Here is a 26429-nt window from a genome sequence, read left to right on the forward strand (position 1 = left end):
TCAGTAACCCCCATCCCGGGTCACCCACTCTGACAACAGCCTCAGTAACCCCCATCCCGGGTCAGTCACTGTGACAACAGCCTCAGTAAACCCCCAACCCGGGTCACCCACTGTGACAACAGCCTCAGTAAACCCCCATCCCGGGTCAGACCCTGTGACAACAGCCTCAGTAACCCCCATCCCGGGTCAGTCACTGTGACAACCGCCTCAGTAAACCCCCATCCCGGGTCACCCACTGTGACAACAGCCTCAGTAAACCCCCATCCCGGGTCAGTCACTGTGATAACAGCCTCAGTAAACCCCCATCCCGGGTCACCCACTGTGACAACAGCCTCAGTAACCCCCATCCCGGGTCAGACACTGTGATAACAGCCTCAGTAAACCCCCATCCCGGGTCAGTCACTGTGACAACAGCCTCAGTAACCCCCATCCCGGGTCAGTCACTGTGACAACCGCCTCAGTAAACTCCCATCCCGGGTCACCCACTGTGACAACAGCCTCAGTAAACCCCCATCCCGGGTCAGTCACTGTGACAACAGCCTCAGCAAACCCCCATCCCGGGTCAGTCACTGTGACAACAGCCTCAGTAACCCCCATCCCGGGTCAGACACTGTGACAACAGCCTCAGTAAACCCCCAACCCGGGTCACCCACTGTGACAACAGCCTCAGTAAACCCCCATCCCGGGTCACCCACTGTGACAACAGCCTCAGTAAACCCCCATCCCGGGTCAGTCACTGTGACAACAGCCTCAGCAAACCCCCATCCCGGGTCAGTCACTGTGACAACAGCCTCAGTAAACCCCCAAATGCGGGTCACCCACTGTGACAACAGCCTCAGTAAACCCCCATCCCGGGTCACCCACTGTTACAACAGCCTCAGTAAACCCCCATCCCGGGTCAGTCACTGTGACAACAGCCTCAGTAAACCCCCATCCCGGGTCAGACACTGTGATCACAGCCTCAGTAAACCCCCATCCCGGGTCAGTCACTGTGACAACAGCCTCAGTAACCCCCATCCCGGGTCAGTCACTGTGACAACAGCCTCAGTAAACCCCCATCCCGGGTCACCCACTGTGACAACCGCCTCAGTAAACCCCCATCCCGGGTCACCCACTGTGACAACAGCCTCAGTAAACCCCCATCCCGGGTCACCCACTGTGACAACAGCCTCAGTAAACCCCCATCCCAGGTCACCCACTGTGACAACAGCCTCAGTAACCCCCATCCCGGGTCAGACACTGTGACAACAGCCTCAGTAAACCCCCAACCCGGGTCAGTCACTGTGACAACAGCCTCAGTAACCCCCATCCCGGGTCACCCACTGTGACAACAGCCTCAGTAACCCCCATCCCGGGTCAGTCACTGTGACAACAGCCTCAGTAAACCCCCAACCCGGGTCAGTCACTGTGATAACAGCCTCAGTAAACCCCCATCCCGGGTCAGACACTGTGACAACAGCCTCAGTAAACCCCCAACCCGGGTCAGTCACTGTGATAACAGCCTCAGTAAACCCCCATCCCGGGTCAGACACTGTGACAACAGCCTCAGTAAACCCCCAACCCGGGTCAGTCACTGTGATAACAGCCTCAGTAAACCCCCATCCCGGGTCAGACACTGTGACAACAGCCTCAGTAAACCCCCATCCCGGGTCAGTCACTGTGACAACAGCCTCAGTAACCCCCATCCCGGGTCAGACACTGTGACAACAGCCTCAGTAAACCCCCATCCCGGGTCACCCACTGTGACAACACCCTCAGTAAACCCCCATCCCGGGTCAGTCACTGTGACAACAGCCTCAGTAAACCCCCAACCCGGGTCAGTCACTGTGACAACAGCCTCAGTAAACCCCCATCCCGGGTCACCCACTGTGACAACAGCCTCAGTAAACCCCCATCCCGGGTCACCCACTGTGACAACAGCCTCAGTAAACCCCCATCCCGGGTCACCCACTGTGACAACAGCCTCAGTAAACCCCCATCCCGGGTCAGACACTGTGATAACAGCCTCAGTAAACCCCCATCCCGGGTCACCCACTGTGACAACAGCCTCAGTAAACCCCCATCCCGGGTCAGTCACTGTGACAACAGCCTCAGTAAACCCCCATCCCGGGTCACCCACTGTGACAACAGCCTCAGTAAACCCCCATCCCGGGTCACCCACTGTGACAACAGCCTCAGTAAACCCCCATCCCGGGTCACCCACTGTGACAACAGCCTCAGTAAACCCCCATCCCGGGTCAGACACTGTGATAACAGCCTCAGTAAACCCCCATCCCGGGTCACCCACTGTGACAACAGCCTCAGTAAACCCCCATCCCGGGTCACCCACTGTGACAACAGCCTCAGTAAACCCCCAACCCGGGTCAGTCACTGTGATAACAGCCTCAGTAAACCCCCATCCCGGGTCAGACACTGTGACAACAGCCTCAGTAAACCCCCATCCCGGGTCACCCACTGTGACAACAGCCTCAGTAAACCCCCATCCCGGGTCACCCACTGTGACAACAGCCTCAGTAAACCCCCATCCCGGGTCAGACACTGTGATAACAGCCTCAGTAAACCCCCATCCCGGGTCACCCACTGTGACAACAGCCTCAGTAAACCCCCATCCCGGGTCACCCACTGTGACAACAGCCTCAGTAAACCCCCAACCCGGGTCAGTCACTGTGATAACAGCCTCAGTAAACCCCCATCCCGGGTCAGACACTGTGACAACAGCCTCAGTAAACCCCCATCCCGGGTCACCCACTGTGACAACAGCCTCAGTAAACCCTCATCCCGGGTCAGTCACTGTGACAACAGCCTCAGTAACCCCCCATCCCGGGTCACCCACTGTGACAACAGCCTCAGTAAACCCCCATCCCGGGTCACCCACTGTGACAACAGCCTCAGTAAACCCCCATCCCGGGTCAGTCACTGTGACAACAGCCTCAGTAACCCCCCATCCCGGGTCACCCACTGTGACAACAGCCTCAGTAAACCCCCATCCCGGGTCACCCACTGTGACAACCGCCTCAGTAAACCCCCATCCCGGGTCACCCACTGTGACAACAGCCTCAGTAAACCCCCATCCCGGGTCACCCACTGTGACAACAGCCTCAGTAAACCCCCATCCCGGGTCAGTCACTGTGACAACAGCCTCAGTAAACCCCCATCCCGGGTCACCCACTGTGACAACAGCCTCAGTAAACCCCCATCCCGGGTCACCCACTGTGACAACAGCCTCAGTAAACCCCCATCCCGGGTCACCCACTGTGACAACAGCCTCAGTAACCCCCATCCCGGGTCAGACACTGTGACAACCGCCTCAGTAAACCCCCATCCCGGGTCACCCACTGTGACAACAGCCTCAGTAAACCCCCATCCCGGGTCAGACACTGTGACAACAGCCTCAGTAACCCCCATCCCGGGTCAGACACTGTGACAACAGCCTCAGTAAACCCCCATCCCGGGTCAGACACTGTGACAACAGCCTCAGTAAACCCCCATCCCGGGTCAGACACTGTGATAACAGCCTCAGTAAACCCCCATCCCGGGTCAGACACTGTGACAACAGCCTCAGTAAACCCCCATCCCGGGTCACCCACTGTGACAACAGCCTCAGTAAACCGCCATCCCGGGTCACCCACTGTGACAACAGCCTCAGTAAACCCCCATCCCGGGTCAGACACTGTGACAACAGCCTCAGTAAACCCCCATCCCGGGTCACCCACTGTGACAACAGCCTCAGTAAACCCCCATCCCGGGTCACCCACTGTGACAACAGCCTCAGTAAACCGCCATCCCGGGTCAGACACTGTGATAACAGCCTCAGTAAACCCCCATCCCGGGTCACCCACTGTGACAACAGCCTCAGTAAACCCCCATCCCGGGTCAGTCACTGTGACAACAGCCTCAGTAAACCCCCATCCCGGGTCAGACACTGTGATAACAGCCTCAGAAAAAACCCCATCATCTTCTGTCCATTAAATCCACTATTGGACCTCTCACCTTAATGACTTTCATCGACTTTCCACGTCTAATTCATCAACTCAAACCCCTTGTCCTTGTATATAATTCCCTCTGAGGGCTGGGTTGACCCTGCCACCTTCCCTCCATCAGGGGCTATCGCCTGAGTCAATGTTACAGCTGCCGGAGCCTTTGTTGTGATCAAGGGGTGTTTTGAATGGAATTGGCGCCACTCTGCGTCGGGTTCTCACTGTTTATACAAATCACACCTCTGAATCAGGTCACCTGTCCCACTAAAGACTTAAACATACAATCTAGGCCGATACCTCAACGCAGTACTACAGGAGTGCTGGACTATCAGACATGCTGTCTTTCAGATGAGTTCTTTCACCGAGTCCTTGTGTATCTGTTCAGGTTGATTAAAGTATACCAGGGCGTTGTTTGAAGAGGAGCAGGGGCATTTTCCTGGTTGTTACAACATCCTGGGTGAGCGCGCGGTCAATTGCAGCCCCACGCACCCCAGAGTCCCAACATAAGTGAATTAACCAACAATGATTTCCTGAGACCATTGACCTCTGACTGTACCAATGAGTTACAGGCACCAGATTGTAAGTAAAATATTTAAAAAACTGTTTATTTATAACAAGAGAAGGATACACATGTAGTGGCAACGGTAGAACAATGATCTAATTATTCTGCTAACCCCATCCACACGCTACGTAGACACACACAAGACAGACACATGGTGGGGGGGCTGCGTAGGAAAGGTTCAAAATAACAGGGATTAAACTGGGGTTGAGAGATTATTATTTGCTGCTGAGGTTGTAGTCTTTGTAATTACCGATCTTCCAAGGATGCAAAGCGTTGAAATCATTGGTTGGTTTGGATTTTCGAATGGCTGTCGTCTTCATTTAGAACATGCAGGCTGTGAAACTATCTCTGGGGAGTCACTTTCAGTTGAATAACATCCACCAGATTGGCTCTCCGACTTACTGAGAATTCTCTACCTGAGAATTTAAAAGAAGGTTTTCTGTGTACTCTACCTCTGGAAGGCTTGTCTGCTCCTTCTGTGGATCAAGATGAACTATAGTAAAGAGAAAGTAAAAGGCCCTTTCTTCCAGACCTCTAGAGATCTCAAGGGACAGCTATCAGTACTGTGCCATCCCCAGCCTTCCAAACAGAGGTTAGGCTTTCACAGACCAGGCTGGAGATTGCTTGCCGCATTTAAATCAGGAGTTAAACCTTTACAGGCCTGACGGAGGGAGCATTTAAATCAGGATTTAAAGAGCATTTAAATCCTGCTGCTTCCTAGTTTTTCACAGAACTGAGACAAAATGGACACTGCCTTCTGATCCAGAGTCTTCCGACAGGCTCTACCAATCCCAATCAAAAACATGAAATGTCCCGGAATTGCAGAAGAGGGGATTGGCTGTTAGCCAAGTCCATTAAAATAGTTTCACGGACTCTTCTGCAGAGCATACTGGATCAACGGGTCTGCCTAGGCAAGTCCAAATAGCAGCTTGCAGTAGTGAGGTCGTGGGGGTTCAGTTCAAAACCAAAGGTGTGTAGTTTTAAAAGGTCGGCAATTGTGAGGTAGTCAGCAAGGCAGGAATTTAAAAAGGAAAACAAGGTTTGGAAAGAGATTCCTTACATGGTCCCCAAGCTAAATTCACTCCCTGCGATCTGTTTTTCAAAACACAAGTTGCAACATTTAATATTTGTCCTCTTTATGGACATAGGAACAGGAGTAGAGCATTCAGCCCCTCAAGCCAGCCCCACCATTCATTGAGATCATGACTGAATAAATAAGAGCACACTTCTCACCCTAACCCCCACCTAATACAGAATCTACTCACCCATCTACCCTCCTTCCACAGCCCTTGTCTACAATAGCCAATCGCAGCCTCTACTCCACAATTTAACCTCGAGTGAAAGTTCCTTATCAAACATGCCTTTACTGAATCATACAACAGAGAAGAGGCCATCCCACCTATTTAGCCTGTACCCGCCCCTCTCAGAGCAATTTTATTAGTCCCACTGCTTTGCTCCTTCCCCATGACGCTGCCATTTTTCCTTTTCAAGGATTTACCAAACGTCTTTTTTGAGAGTTCCTATGGAATCTGCTTCCACCATCTTTCAGACAGCATATTCCAAAGCACAGCATCTCGCTGTGATGAAAAAAAACGCATCTCTCTGTGTTTTTTTGACAATTGTCTTCAACTCTCTGGTCACCAAACCTCCTGCCAGTTTCCCCTCAGTTACTTTGACAAAATCCTTCATGATCTGAGACCCAAGTTCCATTCCTGGCTTGGGTCACTGTCTGTGCGGGGTCTGCACGTTCTCCCCGTGTCTGCGTGGGTTTCCTCCGGGTGCTCCGGTTTCCTCCCACAAGTCCCGAAAGACATGCTTGTTAGGTGAATTGGACATTCTGAATTCTCCCTCTGTGTACCCGAACAGGTGCCAGAATGTGGCGGCTAGGGGCTTTTCACAGTAACTTCATTGCAGTGTTAATGTAAGCCCACTTGTGACAATAATAAGGATTATTATTAATGTTATTACACCTTTATAAAACCTCTTTTTAACGGTCTTTGTTTCTTTTGTGTCCGTCTTTACTATAAAAGACTTAGACAACTTCCCAAAGGTACTTGAAAATCAAGAGGTGAAAGGGAGGGAGGAACTTAAAACAATCACATCACCTGGCAAAACTATTAGACCGAAAGGCAGCAAGGTAGCATAGTGGTTAGCACAATTGCTTCACAGCTCCAGGGTCCCAGGTTCGATTCCTGGCTTGGGTCACTGTCTGTGCGGAGTCTGCACGTTCTCCCCGTGTGTGCGTGGGTTTCCTCCAGGTGCTCCGGTTTCCTCCCACAGTCCAAAGATGTGCAGGTTAGGTGGATTGGCCATGCTCAATTGCCCTCAGTGTCCAAAATTGCCATTAGTGTTTGGTGGGGTTACTGGGTTATGGGGATAGGGTGGATGTGTGGTGCTCTTTCAAAGAGCCGGTGCAAACTCGATGGGCCGAATGGCCTCCTTCTGCACTGTAAATTCTATGATTCTATGAAAGGCTGATAAGTCCCCAGGACCAGATGGCTTGTATCTTAGGGTATTAAAAGAATTGGCTGCAGAGATAGCAGACATTGGTTAGAATTTTCCAAAATTCCTTCGATTCGGGAAAGGTCCCAAGTGGATTGGAAAATAATAAATGTAACATGTTTGTTCAAGAAAAGGATGGAGACAGGAAGTAGGAAACTAGAGAGAAATATCTGTCCTCGGGAAAGTGGTAGATTCCATTAGGCAGGTTAGAGGACATTTAGATAATCATAATGGACAAAGCCATGGAAGGGAACTCATATTTAACAATTTAGTAGTGTTATTTGAGGACGTAACGTGCAAAGTGGAAAAAGGGGGCGGAATTCTCCGGAAACAACGCGATGTCCGCCGACTGCCGCCCAAAACGGCGCAAATCAGTCGGGCATCACGCCGCCCCAAAGGTGCGGAATGCTCCGCATCTTTGGGGGCCGAGCCCCAACCTTAAGGGGCTAGGCCCGCGCCGGATGAATTTCCTCCCCGCCAGCTGCCGGAAAAGGCCTTTGGTGCAGCACGGTAGCATTGTGGATAGCACAATTGCTTCACAGCTCCAGGGTCCCAGGTTCGATTCCGGCTTGGGTCACTGTCTGTGCGGAGTCTGCACGTCCTCCCCGTGTGTGCGTGGGTTTCCTCCGGGTACTCCGGTTTCCTCCCACAGTCCAAAGATGTGCAGGTTAGGTGGATTGGCCATGATAAATTGCCCTTAGTGTCCAAAATTGCCCTTAGTGGTGGGTGAAGTTACTGGGTTATGGGGATAGGGTGGCGGTGTTGACCTTGGGTAGGGTGCTCTTTCCAAGAGCCGGTGCAGACTCGATGGGCCGAATGGCCTCCTTCTGCACTGTAAATTCTATGATAATCTATGGTGCCCCGCCAGCTGGCGCGGAAATGGCATCTGCGGGCGGCGCATGCGCGGGAGCGTTAGCGGCCGCTGACGGCATTCCCGCGCATGCGCAGTGGAGGGAGTCTCTTCCGCCTCCGCCATGGTGGAGACCGTGGCGAAGGCGGAAGGGAAAGAGTGCCCCCACGGCACAGGCCTGCCCGCGGATCGGTGGGCCCCGATCACGGGCCAGGCCACCATGGGGGCACCCCCTGGGGCCAGATCACCCCGCGCCCCCCCCAGGACCCCGGAGCCCGCCCGCGCTGCCTTGTCCCACTGGTAAGGTAGGTGGTTTAATCTACGCCGGCAGGACAGGCATTTTAACGGCGGGACTTCGGCCCATCCGGGCCGGAGAATCGGGGGGGGGGGGGCCCGCCAACCGACGCGGCGCGATTCCCGCCCACGCCGAATATCCGGTGGTGGAGAACTCGGCAACCGGCAGGGGCGGGATTCACGCCAGCCCCCGGCGATTCTCCGACCCGGCGGGGGGTCGGAGTATCTCGCCCTGGGTACTTATAGATGTGTACTTGGATTTCCCAAACGCGTTTGATAAGGTGCCACGTCAAAGATACCACACAAGGTAAGAGCACATGGTTTTGGCGGTAACATATTAACATGGATAAAGGAATGTTTAGCTAACAGGAAGCAGAGAGCAGAGAAGATGTAACTAGTGCAGTGTGATGCACTATCAATTACGACAAGATGACAGCATAGAGTAATCGAGGCTTTATTAAGCAGAGATGTGTTGCCTCCTGCAGCTGCTGCCGAAATGGCTGCAGCTCGGTGAGCACACACATTTATACTCCACCCACTGGGCGGAGCCAGAAGGCAGGGATCTACCCCCGTACCTGTAGTACAGGAGCCTTACCGTATTACATCTTGTATGTGATATATACAACAGTGGTGACTACCACACAGTGTCAAAGGGATAAGTGCTGGTGTCTCAACCATTCACAATTTATATCAATGACTTGGATGAAGAGACCGAATGCTGAGGACACCAAGATAGGTCGGAAAGTATGTTGTTAAGAGGGTGTCGAATTTGCTAAGGGATATAGAGAGGTTCATTGAGTGGGCAAAAAATTGGCATTTGGAGTATGATGTGAAAAAATGCGAAGTCCACTTTGGCAGAAAAATGCAGCATATTGTTTAAATGGAGAGAGATTGCAGAAATTGGTGGTACAGAGGGATCAGCGTGTCCTGGTACCTGAATCACATCAGGTACAGCAAGTGATTCGGAAGACCAATGGAACGGTGCTGTTTATCGCAGAAGGGAATGGGACATAAAGGTCTTACTGCAGCTGAGCAGGGCCTGGAGCACTGTGTCCAGTTTTCCGATCCTAATTTGTAAAAGGATATAACTACGCTGGAAGCAGATCGGAGAAGGCACGTTCAATTCATTCCTGGGATGAAGGGCTTATTTTATGAGGAAAGGTTGGACAGGTTGGTCCCACACACATTGCGTTTTGAGGAATGAGAGGTGATCTCATCAATGATCTTATACAGACCACGGAAGTGTAGAAGATTGTAGTTTAGTCGGGCAGCATGGTCGGCGCAGGATTGGAGGGCCGAAGGGCCTATTCCTGTGCTGTACTTTTCCTTGTTCTTTGTTCTTTGAAACATATAAGGTCCTGAGGTGGTATTGATGGGAGAGGTAAGGAGAGGATGTTCCCACTTGTGGGGGAGGCGAGAATGAGGGGACACGGTTTAAGGATGAGAACTGCCGTCAAGGCAGAGGTGAGAATTGTTTTCCCTTAGCGGGTGGTTAGTCTGTGGAATTCCCTACTGCAGAGAGGCGGGGCCATTCAGTTTATCCAAGGTCGAGGCAAGGTCGAGGGGCTAAATGACCTCCTCCTGTTCCTGAGCCCCGTCTTCCCGTACCAGCCTCCCCGAACAGGCGCCGGAATGTGGCGACTAGGGGCCTTTCACAGCAACTTCATTTGAAGCCTACTTGTGACAATAAGCGATTTTCATTTCATTTCATTTCCTTTGTATGGAGGTTAGTTGAGGTTAAGTGGGATCGGTCAAATTTATTCCGGTCAGTTTAGTCCACAGAAAGGAGATAATTTACAAACTATCTTTCTTTGCTTTCAGGCTCTTCCCCCAAAACGGAGACATTGTAAATTTTGCAACCTGGTTCAGTTTCTCATTCCCTTGTATGTTCATAATGTTGCTGCTAACGTGGATTTGGCTCCAGATTGTGTTTCTGGGATTGAAGTAAGTATCATTTTATCTCCACCCTGCTGCAGACGTTGTTCTAGGCAGGTCCCGGGATAAATTGGAGGGGTTGGGACAATTTTTATGGAATGTTTTAATAGGTTATCAATCCTTCAGAATTGATGTTCCTCATAATTAAAGATAAATCTGCTGTGAGGGACGGTCAGGAGGTAAATGACTAAACAATTGCAGGAATGTTTTTGATTTCCTCGGTAAACTTCACCATCATTGGAAACATATTGGAGATTTGGGGCGAAAATTGTAGTTTGACTCTCAGTCAAGAATTGTCTAATTGGTTAATTTGATCGAGCGTCACACAACACGTCTCGTGGAATAGGAGAGACAACAGTTACCCCACCAAACCTTTTGGACACTGAGGGCAATTTACCACGGCCAATCCACCTAACCTGCACACCTTTGGACTGTGGGAGGAAACCGGAGCACCCGGAGGAAACCCACGCACACACGGGGAGAACGTGCAGACTCCGCACAGTCACCCAAGGCCGGAATCGAACCTGGGCCCTGCGCTGTGAGGCAGCAGTACTAGCCACTGTGCCACCGTGCAATGCTAAACAGGCAGGAAACAGACAGTACGGACACGGTAGCAGAGTGGTTAGCACTGCTGCCTCACTACTCCAGGTTCCCAGGTTCGATTCCGGCTTGGGTCACTGTCTGTGCGGAGTCAAGCTTCCAGTAACAAAGGCAGTTCCTTCAGCCCAGTCATCATCATCATTTTCATGCATTTTTGCACTTTTGAGTAATTTATTGCGCAATGATATTTGGAATCACAACAAAAATAATCTATCCCTATGTCACCATCACAGACCTGCTTTTTGTCTTGATTCTCAAATTGGCTACAAGTGTGACCAACGTCACACCTCCAATCAGCAAATCTCGAAATTCTCCAATCACGGAGTCCTTCATTCTCTCCATCACTGCACAGTTGCCTGTACTTCATTTGGAAGTGGCGGGAAGCCACTGCTTTCACCAATGTTGTTAAAGGCAGCAGATATTCGATCTGAAAGAGATATCTTTCCATGAAATTGAATCCCCATCAATACCAGAGGTCCAACAGCAGGCAGAGTCTATCTAATAATCCATTCATTTGATTGCAAGCACAGAATCAGGGATTTCCAGTTCAAACTTTGTCAATTTCTTATGTATAAAATCTTACAACACCAGGTTAAAGTCCAACAAGTTTGTTTCAATGTCATTAGCCTTCGGAACGCTGCTCACCTGAGGAAGGAGCAGCGCTCCGAAGGCTAATGACATCGAAACAAACTTGTTGGACTTTAACCTGGTGTTGTAAGACTTCGTACTGTGCTCACCCCAGTCCAACGCTGGCATCTCCACATCTTGGCTACCAATTTCTTATGTGACTAATCAGACTCCATTATATACTTTTCCAAGGACCAATTGTCTTCTGAAATTTATCAATAGTTGACCGTGTTTCGTAGGCTTCCAAAAGATAATCTTTCTTGTAAATCCTAACCATGAATTGTAATTGAAAAGTTAATCCCTCTTCAATCACCCATATCTGGCTCCGAAAATACTTGACTTCCAATCTTACCTTTCCCTGGCAGCCACTGCCCCCTCGCATCCTCTTGGATAACAGGGTAACCTTACACATTTCCACCTCAATCATTTCGTGGTCATAACAGTTCAGACTCCGAACAAAATCTGGTGGATAATAGAAGTTTGAGAATTGCATCTGGCCTCGGCCATTTGGAACCATAGGTTGCTGGGAACCGTATCTTTTTCAGAAGGTGGAGAAGAAAATTCCTTCTTCAGCTTCCAGCCACCACAGCTCGATGCTTTATCCTCTGATCCCATCTTCTAATCTGAAGCTAGTTTTTCCTGAAGATATGTTTATTCACAGAACACGGTGGTACAGTGGGTTAGCACTGCTGCCTCTCAGCACCAGGGACCCGGGTTCAATTCCGGCCTCGGGTGACCGTCTGTGTGGAGAGTCTGCACGTTCTCCCCGTGTCTGCATGGGTTTCCTCCGGGTGCTCCGGTTTCCTCCCACAGTCCAAAGATGTGCAGGTTAGGTGGATTGGCCATGATAAATTGCCCTTAGTGTACAAAGGTGCGCAGGTTAGGCGTTTAATTGCCTCTTCTGTCCAAAGGTTTGGTGGGTTTACGGTGTTTTGCGGATACGGCAGGTGAGTCGGCCTGGGTAGGGTTCTCTTTTAGAGGTTTGGTGCAGTCTCGATGGGCCAAATTGCCTCCTTCTGCACTGTAAGGATTCTATGAACACGAAATACCTTTTCCTCCCCGCTCAGGTGAAAACCGGTTCTTTCTATACTCAAGAATAATCTTTCCCAATTAATAGCTATGAATCTCATTTACAACTACAGCGCACACTTCACGGTGACATCAACATCGAGGGCCTAAGATACCGCCCATGGGATTTGGATTGACTACACCTACTGCAGTTATTGATCTCCTGACCTAAGGAAGCACATACTTGCCTTGGGAATCTCTGGGCTAATTTCTAAATTGAGAGGGTTAATCTATGATGAGGGTTTGAATAAACTTGGACGATACTGCCTGGAGTTTAGAGAAACAAGAGGTGATCTAATGGAAACTGGGCAGAGTCAATGAGAAACTATTTGCCCCTGGCTGGAGCACCGGGTGCAGCCTCACAATAAGGAGCCAATTGTTGAGGACTGAGATACAGAGAAACTTCTTCTGGGGATTGTGAGCCTTTGGAATTCTCGAGTTGGGGCTTTGGGTTGTATCCAAGACGGAGATTGATGGGATGTTTAGAGACTAGGGGATTGAAGAATGTGAGGGTGGTGTTGACGTAGATGAACAGCCATTATCTTAATGACTATCAGAGTAGGTTTAATGGGCCGAATGCCCTCCTCCTATTCGTTATGCTCTTGCATTAATGTACCTCCCTGATGTCCTTTCAGTCTGAAGAAGAATTTTGGTTGTGGCTCGGAAAAATCCAGGAAGGATGTTTCTGCCTATCGAGTGATCAAGGATGAGTTTGAGAACTTGGGGAAAATGAGCTTTGCTGAGATTACAGTTTTGATCCTCTTCATCCTATTGGTCGTACTGTGGTTCTCCAGAGACCCTGGCTTCATTCCTGGCTGGGCATCCGTCCTCTTTAACAAAAATGATTCGAAGTAAGTAATACCTCCCTCTCTCTCTATCTTTCCCTACTCCATCTCTCTCTCTCTCTCTCTCTCTCCCCCTCTTTCTCTCCCCCAATCTCCTTCTCTGCCTCGCTCCCTTACTCCTCTCTCTCCTCCTCTGCCTTGTCTCTTTCCCCCTCTCCCTTTCTCGTTATGATTTCCATGTCCTCGCTTCCCCCCCCCCCCCGTCAATCTTTTTCCCTCTCCTCCTCCTCTCTCTGTCTCCCCCCCCCCCCACCCCGCATTTCCCTCTCTATCTCTCATTCCGTCCCCCCCTCTCGCTGATGGCTCGTTGTCCCTTTGTCTCTCCTCAGGTTTGTCACTGATGCCACTGTGGTGATGTTCATCGCGGTTATCATGTTTATCGTCCCGTCCGACAAACCGCGTCTCCCGTGTTTCAACAACGGCAGCAGCAGGGATTTGGACAATGACAATGCAGGTACCGGTCCCCCCTCCTTCTTCAGGACAAAGGGACAGGCATCTTTTCGGCCTGCCTGAGAAGACCGTCTCATTTGAACGATGAACTTGCGGCAACGCGGTGCCCCCTCAGTGCTGCACCATGCGCCAGTCTCGATTAAGTGTCCATTTCGAAACACTGATGGTGATTTTGGTAAACTGAGTGGGTTTTTTCGGCCATTTCAGAGGGCGGTTAAGAATCACCCATATTGCTGTGGGTCTGGAGTCACGTGTAGGCCAGACCGGGTAAGGACGGCAGATTCCCTTCACTGAAGGACATTAGTGACCCAGGCGGGTTGTAACCTGCGACCTAACGGTTTCACGGCCAATCCTGGGCGACAATTCCCTGGTGTAACCTCTGACAGATATTTTGTTTTCCCAGGTAAAAAATGCAAGTATGGCCCTGCTCCTGCGATACTGGACTGGAAAACTGTTCAAGACAATCTGGCCTGGAACATAGTTGTGCTACTGGGAGGGGGTTTCGCACTGGCCGAAGGCAGCGAGGTAACTCTGTCGCTATTGGAGACACAGCCTGCGAGGCTGGGGAAATGGGTGTGCCAATTGGGCGACTGCTCCAGCTTATGTTTTTTTTCCCCCCCCGTTTAGGTATCTGGGTTTTCCCAGTGGCTTGGGGATCAACTCACCCCACTTGAGGCCGTCCCACCGTGGGCGATCGTCATCATCCTCTGCCTGTTGATTGCCACCTTCACCGAATGCGCTAGCAATGTTGCGACAACATCGCTCTTCCTGCCGATACTGGCTGCCATGGTGAGTCCCGTCGCTGTCTCCGAAACCTACCATCGTGACATTGACCATCATCGGGTTTGCACCTTAGTGACCTGTGGGAAACCATTCTTGGGATGTGAGTGCCTCTGGCAATCCCAATATTTATCCCTCATTGTCCTTGAGAAGGTGGTGCAGCCCTCCATCTTGAAGGAAACGGAAAGTCTTGCTTATTAAGAGCCAAGCACGTTGCTGAGGGTCACATGTAGGCCAGGCTGGGTGAGGAAAGCAGATTTCCTTCGCTAAAGACATTAGTGAAGCAGCTGGGTGTTCATAACAATCCAGAGGTCCCATGGTCACCATCACTGAGACTATGTTGAATTAATTTAATTAAATCCTTCCAGCTGCCGTGGTTGTGATATGAACTCGTGTCTCCCGGTCATTAGTCCAGGCCTCTGGATTACTGACCTTCTAACATATCTGTGGTGTTCTTTGTGATTCTGTTATCAAGGTGGACGTCGTACTGTTCACAAAGACCACCGAAGCTAAGTTCATTAACAAAGCTGCACGGTAGCACAAGTGGTTAGCACTGTGGCTTCACAGCGCCAGGGTCCCAGGTTCGATTCCCCGCTGGGTCACTGTCTGTGCTGTTGATGAAAACTCCCCACTATTTTTAGAAGTCCCCCTGTACCAAAAAGGGTCGATATTCTAAATGGTGATCAGGGATTCTCACTCCCTGACTCCGATGCAGGCTTCAGTGGGTGCTATTCAAGTCAAACTATATTTTCAAGTTATTCCCCGGTATAACCCATACCTTGACCGAAGATTTAATCTACTTACCACTTAGTAGCATCGCTCCTGGGTCACGCATTGCTAAGTAAGTAAAGTAGACTTTGGAATAACCACTATTTCAGGTTAAATTAAAGTTATTTTATTATTATATTTTTTCTTTTAAAAGCTGCAATTACTGTCCTTACAGAAAGGTAAAAAGATCTTGCTTCTGGATCCTTCTGGTTGGTTGAAGGGACCTTCAGGCCCAACTTGACAATCAATCTTCTTTTTAAAACCTGGTCCTCTTTAGATGTATTCGCTGATGAGCTCGGTTGCTGTGTCCTGTCTTTCCCATGTACCGAGCTGTGAGAGCTGGCTCTGCTGGCTGACTCTGAGCTGACTCTGCCTACTCTTTAAATTCTAGTCTTCCTTAGATGTATTAGCTGTTTTAGCTCAGCTGCTTTGCCCTGTCCCTTTCCCATGGCCGAGCTGACTGTAATCTGACTCTAACTGCTTGTTCCTTCTCTGCTTCTCCGCCTCTCTGCTTCTCTCTCTCTCCCTCTGAGTTCTGGTTGTTCCTGCTCTGGTCTCTGGGATTATATTCTCTTTCTAACAGTTATTAAGTTTTTATGACATTATTGTAAAGTAACTTTTTTCACTTTGATTGTAAAAAGTATCTTTGATCTAAACATTCTAATTACAACTAAGTATTCATTTTGACATGACCTCACCTCTCAGGTCTCTGATTACATTGTTTCCTTTATGATGTTCAAAGTTCCTTTGTGATATTCAAAAATGCTTTGGTTTCAAGAGATGTGAATTTTGGTTTGGTTCCTATCATTTCTATAGTTTTATTTTCCAATTGTGTCCTCAGCTCATAATTTTGACTTTGATTTTGGCTTTGAATTATGTTTCTCGTAGACTGATAGTCCCCAGTTTTCTTTAATTTACCTGGTGTTAGCAAAATTTCACACCTAGAACTGGCACCAAATTCAACTGAACCTCATCCTTTCCTTTCCATTTGCTTACTAAGATAGTTAATTTCAATGAAGATGTGAAACATTGCTTTTAGCTGTATGCTAAAAAATCCACTTGGTTATAACTTCAAAGGTTTACATTTATCACCTAGCTCAACTGAAACTATCATCCATGCTTTTCCAGCTGCTCACTAAAATAGTTACTTTCAATGAAGGTGTGAGCCATTGTTTTTGGCTTCATTCAATATCCTGTGTGTTTGCTAAGCCTGCTTGACCAAGGATATCTGCATTTTACAATCCTGCTCTTTGCAGCTGCTGTTAACCCTTTGTGGGATCTTTCTCTGTATCCTCTCATGTTTCTCTCAGACCAGATATTGCCAGACTTCCATGTTTCAAATGACACACCTTTCCATATTTTCAATAACAGTGCAGAGTCTGCACGTTCTCCCCGTGGGTGCGTGGGTTTCCTCCGGGTGCTCCGGTTTCCTCCCACAGTCCAAAGACGTGCAGGTTAGGTGGATTGGCCATGATAAATTGCCCCTTAGTGTCCAAAAAGGTTAGGAGGGGTTGTTGGGTTGCGGGGATAGGGTGGAAGTGAGGGCTTAAGTGGGTCGGTGCAGACTCGATGGGCCGAATGGCCTCCTTCTGCACTGTATGTTCTATGTTCTAACATTTATTACACTACTTATTAAAGCTCAACCACTTACTCCTATAGCAAGCAATAATCTAGTAATCTACAATCCACACTCTACTATAACTATACTGTACACTCTCTAGACCTCTCCTCTGCACTCTCTCCAGCTCTCTCCCAAAAGCCTGACAGTCAGTGCTTTCTCTAGTTCTGCATCTACATAGAACATAGAACGTAGAAAATACAGCACAGAACAGGCCCTTCGGCCCACGATGTTGTGCCGAACCTTTGTCCTAGATTAATCATAGATTATCATTGAATTTACAGTGCAGAAGGAGGCCATTCGGCCCTTTGAGTCTGCACCGGCTCTTGGAAGGAGTACCCTACCCAAACTCAACACCTCCACCCAACAGCAAGGGCAATTTTGGACACTTAAGGGCAATTTATCATGGCCAATCCACCTAACCTGCACATTTTTGGACTGTGGGAGGAAACCGGAGCACCCGGAGGAAACCCACGCACACACGGGGAGGATGTGCAGACTCCGCACAGACAGTGACCCAAGCCGGAATCGAACCTGGGACCCTGGAGCGGTGAAGCAATTGTGCTATCCATAATGCTACCGTGCTGCCCTTAAGAACAAATTAATCTACACTATATCATTCTACCTTAATCCATGTACCTATCTAATAGCTGCTTGAAGGTCCCTAATGTTTCCGACTCAACTACTTCCACAGGCAGTGCATTTCATGCCCCCACTACTCTCTGGGTAAAGAACCTACCTCTGACATCCCCCCTATATCTTTAACCATTCACCTTAAATTTATGTCCCCTTGTAATGGTTTGTTCCACCCGGGGAAAAAGTCTCTGACTGTCTACTGTATCTATTCCCCTGATCATCTTATAAACCTCTATCAAGTCGCCCCTCATCCTTCTCCGTTCTAATGAGAAAAGGCCTAGCACCCTCAACATTTCCTCATAAGACCTACTCTCCATTCCAGGCAACATCCTGGTAGATCTTCTTTGCACCTTTTCCAAAGCTTCCACATCCTTCCTAAAATGAGGCGACCAGAACTGTACACAGTACTCCAAATGTGGCCTTAGCAAAGTTTTGTACAGCTGCATCATCACCTCACGGCTCTTAAATTCAATCCCTCTGTTAATGAACGCGAGCACACCATAGGCCTTCTTCACAGCTCTATCCACTTGAGTGGCAACTTTCAAAGATGTATGAACATAGACCCCAAGATCTCTCTGCTCCTCCACACTGCCAAGAACTCTACTGTTAACCCTGTATTCTGCATTCATATTTGTCCTTCCAAAATGGACAACCTCACACTTTTCAGGGTTAAACTCCATCTGCCACTTCTCAGCCCAGCTCTGCATCCTATCTATGTCTCTTTGCAGCCGACAACAGCCCTCCTCACTATCCACAACTCCACCAATCTTCGTATTGTCTGCAAATTTACTGACCCACCCTTCAACTCCGTCATCCAAGTCATTAATGAAAATCACAAACAGCAGAGGACCCAGAACTGATCCCTGCGGTACGCCACTGGTAACTGGGATCAAGGCTGAATATTTGCCTGGATCCCAGTTCCATCTAGTGGTCAATTATGATAATACACTAACCCTTTCTATTCTAGACCTTCTATATAATGTCACAATATCCACTATGCTACTTGTAATGTATCCACTATACTACTTGTAATGTATCCACTATGCTACTTGCAATGTATCCACTAGGCTACCTGTAATGTATCCACTAGGCTACCTGTAATGTATCCACTAGGCTACCTGTAACGTATCCACTATGCTACTTGTAATGTATCCACTATGCTACCTGTAATGTATCCACTATGCTACTTGTAATATATCCACTATGCTACCTGTACTGTATCCACTATGCTACCTGTAATGTACCCACTATGCTACCTGTAATGTATCCACTATGCTACCTGTAATGTATCCACTATGCTACCTGTAATGTATCCACTATGCTACTTGTAATGTATCCACTATGCTACCTGTAATGTATCCACTATGCTACCTGTAATGTATCCACTATGCTACCTGTAATGTATCCACTATGCTACTTGTAATGTATCCACTATGCTACCTGTAATGTATCCACTATGCTACCTGTAATGTATCCACTATGCTACCTGTAATGTATCCAATAGGCTACCTGTAACGTATCCACTAGGCTACCTGTAACGCATCCACTATGCTACTTGTAATGTATCCACTATGCTACCTGTAATGTATCCACTATGCTACCTGTAATGTAGCCACTATGCTACCTGTAATGTATCCACTAGGCTACCTGTAATGTATCCACTATGCTACCTGTAATGTATCCAATAGGCTACCTGTAACGTATCCACTAGGCTACCTGTAACGCATCCACTATGCTACTTATAATGTATCCACTATGCTACTTGTAATGTATCCACTATGCTACTTGTAATGTATCCACTATGCTACCTGTAATGTATCCACTATGCTACCTGTAATGTATCCACTATGCTACCTGTAATGTATCCACTATGCTACCTGTAATGTATCCACTATGCTACCTGTAATGTATCCACTATGCTACCTGTAATGTATCCAATAGGCTACTTGTAACGCATCCACTATGCTACTTATAATGTATCCACTATGCTACCTGTAACGTATCCACTAGGCTACCTGTAACGCATCCACTATGCTACTTATAATGTATCCACTATGCTACCTGTAATGTATCCACTATGCTACCTGTAATGTATCCACTATGCTACTTGTAATATATCCACTATGCTACCTGTAATGTATCCACTATGCTCCCTGTAATGTATCCACTATGCTACTTGTAATGTATCCACTATGCTACCTGTAATGTATCCACTATGCTACCTGTAATGTATCCACTATGCTACCTGTAATGTATCCACTATGCTACCTGTAACGTATCCACTATGCTACCTGTAATGTATCCACTATGCTACTTGTAATGTATCCACTATGCTACCTGTAATGTATCCACTATGCTACCTGTAATGTATCCACTATGCTACCTGTAATATATCCACTATGCTACCTGTAATGTATCCACTATGCTACCTGTAATGTATCCACTATGCTACCTGTAATGTATCCACTATGCTACCTGTAATGTATCCAATAGGCTACTTGTAACGCATCCACTATGCTACTTATAATGTATCCACTATGCTACCTGTAACGTATCCACTAGGCTACCTGTAACGCATCCACTATGCTACTTATAATGTATCTACTATGCTACCTGTAATGTATCCACTATGCTACCTGTAATGTATCCACTATGCTACTTGTAATATATCCACTATGCTACCTGTAATGTATCCACTATGCTCCCTGTAATGTATCCACTATGCTACTTGTAATGTATCCACTATGCTACCTGTAATGTATCCACTATGCTACCTGTAATGTATCCACTATGCTACCTGTAATGTATCCACTATGCTACCTGTAACGTATCCACTATGCTACCTGTAATGTATCCACTATGCTACTTGTAATGTATCCACTATGCTACCTGTAATGTATCCACTATGCTACCTGTAATGTATCCACTATGCTACCTGTAATATATCCACTATGCTACCTGTAATGTATCCACTATGCTACTTATTTTGTAGCGGTTTTACTGTCACCATGTTTCGATCTAATAGTTTTATTGTCTGACCACAGCTTGATGAGGTTTTGCATAATCACTGGGCGCATGGTCCGTACAACCCTTTGTATATTTTGTGGTGGTGGAGGCGTCCTGCCAGTGGGTGGAGACGTGACCACCTGGTCCTGCTATGGCCGATAGGGTTTCCCGTTGAATGCGCCCCTTCCTGCGGTGAAAGCCGTGGCGTTGGTGCATTGCCACAGGGACTGGATGAACTCGCTAACTGCCGGAATGTTGGTCACTCTGACTGACATATTCGGGATATAGTCTTCAAACTATTTACTGAGGACTATTTACAAAGGACTCTGGGTAAACACATGGGGCAGGCTCGCCGGGCTCTTCCTACCCCAGTGAAGGTGGCACCCCCGGCGTGGGGGGTGAGGTGAACACAGCATGGCGTAGACATTGACAGGACCAGAACATCCTACTGGCAACCGTCGGCGAGCTGACTCCACCACTGGAAACATGCCGGGGGAGTTGGGTGGGATAGGGGTGGGGGTGTGGGGGGGTGGAAATCACACCCATGGTTTTCAGAACACCGGCCATTCAATATCTCACTCTCTCAGAGCCTCCTGCTAATCTGACTCTTGCTGACATCATCTTCAACATTCTGGTCTCAATAATATAACCATTAACCCTTTACTCCACACAACTAAACACAATACCCTATTCTCCTTATTTCAGCTGCTATAAGATAAGCCCCGAGCCTGGCATGAACTCCACCAACCATTCATTCTCCTCCCACAGCCCAACCACACTCTTCACCATCATGGACTCTCAATGCTCATTGCATCTTCTGCTAACAACAACTTGTAGGAGCGGCACGGCTGCGCAGTGGCTAGCACTGCTGCATCACGGCGCCGAGGACCCGGGTTCGATTCCGGCTCTGGGTCACTGTCCGTGTGGAGTTTGCACATTCTCCCCGTGTCTGTGTGGGTCTCACCCCCACAACCCAAAGATGTGCAGGGCAGGTGGATTGGTCACGCCAAATTGCCCCTTAATTGGACAAAAATTATTGGGTTCTCTAAATTTAAAAAACACTACAACCTGTTTCAATGTAGCATCCTTTACAATGGTAAAACATCCAACTGCACTTCACAGGAGCATTGTGAAGAGAATCTAGAGAAAGTCCAGAACATTCCACTGTTGCTTGCTCTCCAGTCTAGAACCCAATCGCTCTCTCAATCCCACACAATCTCTTCTTCCAGAATACTGGGTATAGAAATATAAATTTCCTCTGCCAGCCACTCATTGATATTCTGAACTTCTCTCTTACTAGGTGCACACAGTTCCAACATCCCCTTTCAGATTTCTCATTGATTGATGGCAAAGATAATCACATGGCTCGGTATTGTTATGGGCGAGGCATTTTCAGAACCCCAGAATGTATCATGGAGTTCAACTAACCTCTCCCATTAATGTATTTGTTGCTTTTCCTAGCACACGGCTTGTTCCCTAGGTGTGGGGTTACAAATATGGACACGTGGGTTTTTAAACACAAAACACTGTTTATTCCATGAACACAACTTAACATCTTAAATAAACATTGGATCTCTTAACACCCCTTACTTCAAAGATAATCCGAAAATATTGCAACAGTAAATAATTCCTTAAAATGTTCCTTCAAACTTCCAAGAGACTTAACACCTTTAAACAAAATCACATCAGGTTAAAGGTTTTACTATTATGAGTTTAAATCACCCAAATGATCCAGAGATGGTCTTTTATGGCAGAGATCCAGTTCACTGCAAACACAGACACCCACAAGCTGCTTTTAAAACTGCAAAACAAAACTGCAAAATGGCTGACCTGAGCTCAGCCCCACCCACTCTCTGACATCACTGTTTTCTTAAAGGTACATTGCTTAAACACCCATGTCTTAAAGGTACTCTCACATGACAGCATAGACACAAATAGTTAGGTAGATAGATGTGACAACATTTAGAAAGGGCCTTTAACACAGTCAAACATCCACAGAAATGATTATCAAACAATGTTTGTCACCGAGCGACAAGAGGGGATATTAGGGACAGATGAACAAATGCTCGGTCAAAGGGGTATGTTTTAAAAGGAGCACCTTCCAGGAGGAGAGAGGCAGGTAGCGGGCTTTAGGGAGGGAATTCCAGAGAGTGGGGCCCAGGCAGCTGAAGGCACGGCCGCCAATTGTGGAGCGATTAAATTCTGGGATAGGCAAAAGGCCAGAATTAGAGGAGTGCAGAGATTTCAGAGGGTCATGGGGCTTGAGGGGATTATAAAGCACGGCTTTGAAGGAGTACGAAAATAAGGGTGCGAATTTTATAATGGATAGATAATTGGTAGATGTGCAGAGATGGATGAATGGATAGGGTCAGATCAACAGGCAGCCAGTTCCATGGATAAATAAACAGCTAGTAAATAGTTAGAGAGTCACCGAGCTGGACTCTCCGATCCTGCGGCTATGTCCGCAACGTCTGTCTGGTCGTACGACCAGACAGTCGGTGCCATCCCCGCACTGATCCTCCACCCAGTGGGGGGTTAGCAGCTACACCATGCCCGGCATTACCTGCGGATACGGCTGGAGAATGGCCGGTTCCGCGGTCGCGCACGCGTACAGCGGCGGTCGCACCATACAACATGGCGCAGTCGCACGCAGACCTGGCCTGTCAAATACTGCCCCCCTGGCCACTCCCAGACCACCCCCCACCAGTCCCCCCAGCCCCCGCAGAAGGCTCCCTGTCAGCGGAACGGCTGCCCCCCCGACTGTGGGAGCGCTGGACTCACGTTGTGAGCACACGCGTCCCAAGGCGTCGGGAACTCGTCCCAACGGGGGTGGAGCATTGGGGGAGGGCCTCCGGTTACGTCCATACAGCATGCGGCGTACTCCCCGAGTACGCCATTTTTGAGGGGGCGGAGCATCGCAAAAGCGGCGCCGTCCCCGATTCCGACGTAAACGGGATTCTCTGGCCGATAGGCGAACGCGATTTTGGCGTTGGAGATCGGAGAATCCAGCGCATAGAGTCAGTTAGAGCACTGAAGGTGGACATTGAGCCAGTATAGAGAATGCGAAGGAGCCGGGAATCTCCATGCTCTGCTGATGTCACTTTGCCGAAAAATCAGCTGATCCAGACGACAGCCCGGCCTTGTGTCAAGGTTACAACTGGGATATCAACATGGAGGAAATTATCCGTCATTGAAACAGCGCTCAATAGATTGGTGGAAAGGGAGGATGTGACACAGGCAAAAAAAGAAAGAGATAGAAACAGATTGAGACAGGAAATCGGAGAGGTGGAATGAGGGACAGAGATAACTTAAAGAGAGTCCAGACTTAGACTGACACCCACAGGGACATGATTAATCATTAGTGTCATGTCTGACATAGTTTTACATGCGATGACTCTGCTGTGAGTACATTCAACGCCAAATGTTAAAGTGCTCCAGAATGAGTGGTTTTACTGAATGTTTAGTGACTGTTTTATTTTATGTCTGCAGGCGAGACGTATCAAACTAAACCCGCTCTACGTCATGCTCCCCTGCACGCTCTGTGCGTCGTTTGCTTTTATGTTGCCGGTGGCAACTCCTCCGAACTCCATCGTCTTCTCCTATGGGTATCTGAAGGTGACTGATATGGTAGGTGTTCAAAAGAACAAAGAACATTACAGCACAGGAACAGGCCCTTCGGCCCTCCAAGCCTGCACCGTTCCAGATTCCTTAGTTAGACCTACAGCTTATCGCCCAGACGATCTGTATTCCCCATGTGTCCATCAAGATACATCTTATTTTAAATTTAGAGTGCCCAATTCTTTTTTTACCAATTAAGGGACAATTTATTGTGGCCAATCCACCGACCCTGCATATCTTTGGGTTGTGGGGGTGAGACCCACGCAGACACGGGGAGAATGTGCAAACTCCACATGGACAGTGACCCGGGGCCGGGATTGAACACAGGTCCTTGCCGCAATGAGGCATCAGTGCTAACCCACTGCTATCGTGCCTCCACCACCTCCACTGGCAACACGTTCCAGGCACCCACCACCCTCTGCGTGAAAAACCTTCCCCGCACATCTCCCTTAAACCCTCCCCCTCTCATCTTGAACCTGTGCCCCCTTGTAATTGAGCCTTCCAACCTGGGAAAAAGCTGCTGACTATTCACCCTGTCTATACCTCTCGTAACCTTGTAGACCTCAATCAGGTCTCCCCTCAAAACATCAGCACTCATCGGAGAGTGCGAACATTCCGATGGGCTTGAGGAATTGGGATTCTCCCACTTCGGGTAACGGGGGTTCCCCATTTGTCCCCAGAATTTCACATTCAGTTTGAGGGTGAGAAGAGAGGATGAGACAAGTGTCTTAAAGGTAAATAAAGGCAATTTGACGGGTATGAGGACAGAGTTGGATAAAGTGAGTTGGGAAATCAGATTAAAGGGCAGGACACAGAGATGCTGTGGCAGAGGAAAATCGCTCCTTTCACGCCTCCATTCAAGAAAGAAGGGGGACAGATGGCAGGAAAGTAACTGTAGGCTAGTTAGCTGAACATCTGTCATAGTGTTATGTATGCATGTGTAAAAGGTGTGTGTTTTCTTACCTTCAGAGTAATTGTCCTAATCAATTGACACCAGCAGCAAGCGTTTTGTGAGTTTAAAAATAAAGGTTATTTATTAGCACTCACTTAACCCAGATGTTTAAAATGCAACATCTTTCACACACCATAACACACATCGAGATTGGATACAGATTAAAGTTTTTAAAAATGGTAACAACTGATAATTATCTCGGTGTTTTTTGTGGCAGACCTGTGGTTTCTTAGATGAAGTTGATGCTTTAGTTGAAGCGAAGCTCTTATGAAACAGAGGGTTCTCAATGAATTGCAAAGCTTCTTGAAGTTCTTGCGTGTTGGTTCTCAGGTGATCTCTAAGTTGTAACAAGTTGGAGAGGTTTTGCTGTTTATCACCTTGGCTGCTACGATGACCTTTAGCTGGTTAAACAGTTCTTAGAACATAGAACATAGAACGATACAGCGCAGTACAGGCCCTTCGGCCCACGATGTTGCACCGAAACAAAAGCCATCTAACCTACACTATGCCATTATCATCCATATGCTTATCCAATAAACTTTTAAATGCCCTCAATGTTGGCGAGTTCACTACTGTTCCAGGTAGGGCATTCCACGGCCTCACCACTCTTTGCGTAAAGAACCTACCTCTGACCTCTGTCCTATATCTATTACCCCTCAGTTTAAAGCTATGTCCCCTCGTGCTAGCCATTTCCATCCGCGGGAGAAGGCTCTCACTGTCCACCCTATCTAACCCCCTGATCATTTTGTATGCCTCTATCAAGTCTCCTCTTAACCTTCTCTCTAACGAAAACAACCTCAAGTCCATCAGCCTTTCCTCATAAGATTTTCCCTCCATACCCGGCAACATCCTGGTAAATCTCCTCTGCACCCGCTCCAAAGCTTCCACATCCTTCCTATAATGCGGTGACCAGAACTGTACGCAATACTCCAAATGCGGCCGTACCAGAGTTTTGTACAGCTGCAACATGACCTCATGACTCCAGAACTCAATCCCTCTACCAATAAAGGCCAACACTCCATAGGCCTTCTTCACAACCCTATCAACCTGGGTGGCAACTTTCAGGGATCTATGTACATGGACACCTAGATCCCTCTGCTCATCCACACTTCCAAGAACTTTACCATTAGCCAAATATTCCGCATTCCTGTTATTCCTTCCAAAGTGAATCACCTCACACTTCTCTACATTAAACTCCATTTGCCACCTCTCAGCCCAGCTCTGCAGCTTATCTATGTCCCTCTGTAACCTGCTACATCCTTCCGCACTGTCGACAACACCACCGACTTTAGTGTCGTCTGCAAATTTACTCACCCCCCCTTCTGCGCCCTCCTCTAGGTC

General features: G+C 48.3%; 1 protein-coding gene across 2 annotated transcripts in view; it reads left to right on the forward strand.

Annotated features, from left to right (window-relative positions):
• LOC140387003 (Na(+)/citrate cotransporter-like) overlaps positions 1–26429 on the forward strand; it is a 140111-nt gene that overhangs the window by 103908 nt on the left and 9774 nt on the right. For both annotated transcript variants that reach the window (XM_072469974.1, XM_072469973.1), the window contains exons 6-11: positions 10007–10129; positions 13051–13266; positions 13590–13714; positions 14114–14235; positions 14338–14499; positions 24008–24145. In XM_072469974.1, coding sequence (XP_072326075.1) covers positions 10007–10129; positions 13051–13266; positions 13590–13714; positions 14114–14235; positions 14338–14499; positions 24008–24145 — 886 coding nt within the window. The remainder of the gene's footprint in view (positions 1–10006; positions 10130–13050; positions 13267–13589; positions 13715–14113; positions 14236–14337; positions 14500–24007; positions 24146–26429) is intronic.

This window comes from Scyliorhinus torazame, chromosome 12 (assembly GCF_047496885.1).
Source record: "Scyliorhinus torazame isolate Kashiwa2021f chromosome 12, sScyTor2.1, whole genome shotgun sequence".
Lineage (NCBI taxonomy): Eukaryota > Metazoa > Chordata > Chondrichthyes > Carcharhiniformes > Scyliorhinidae > Scyliorhinus > Scyliorhinus torazame.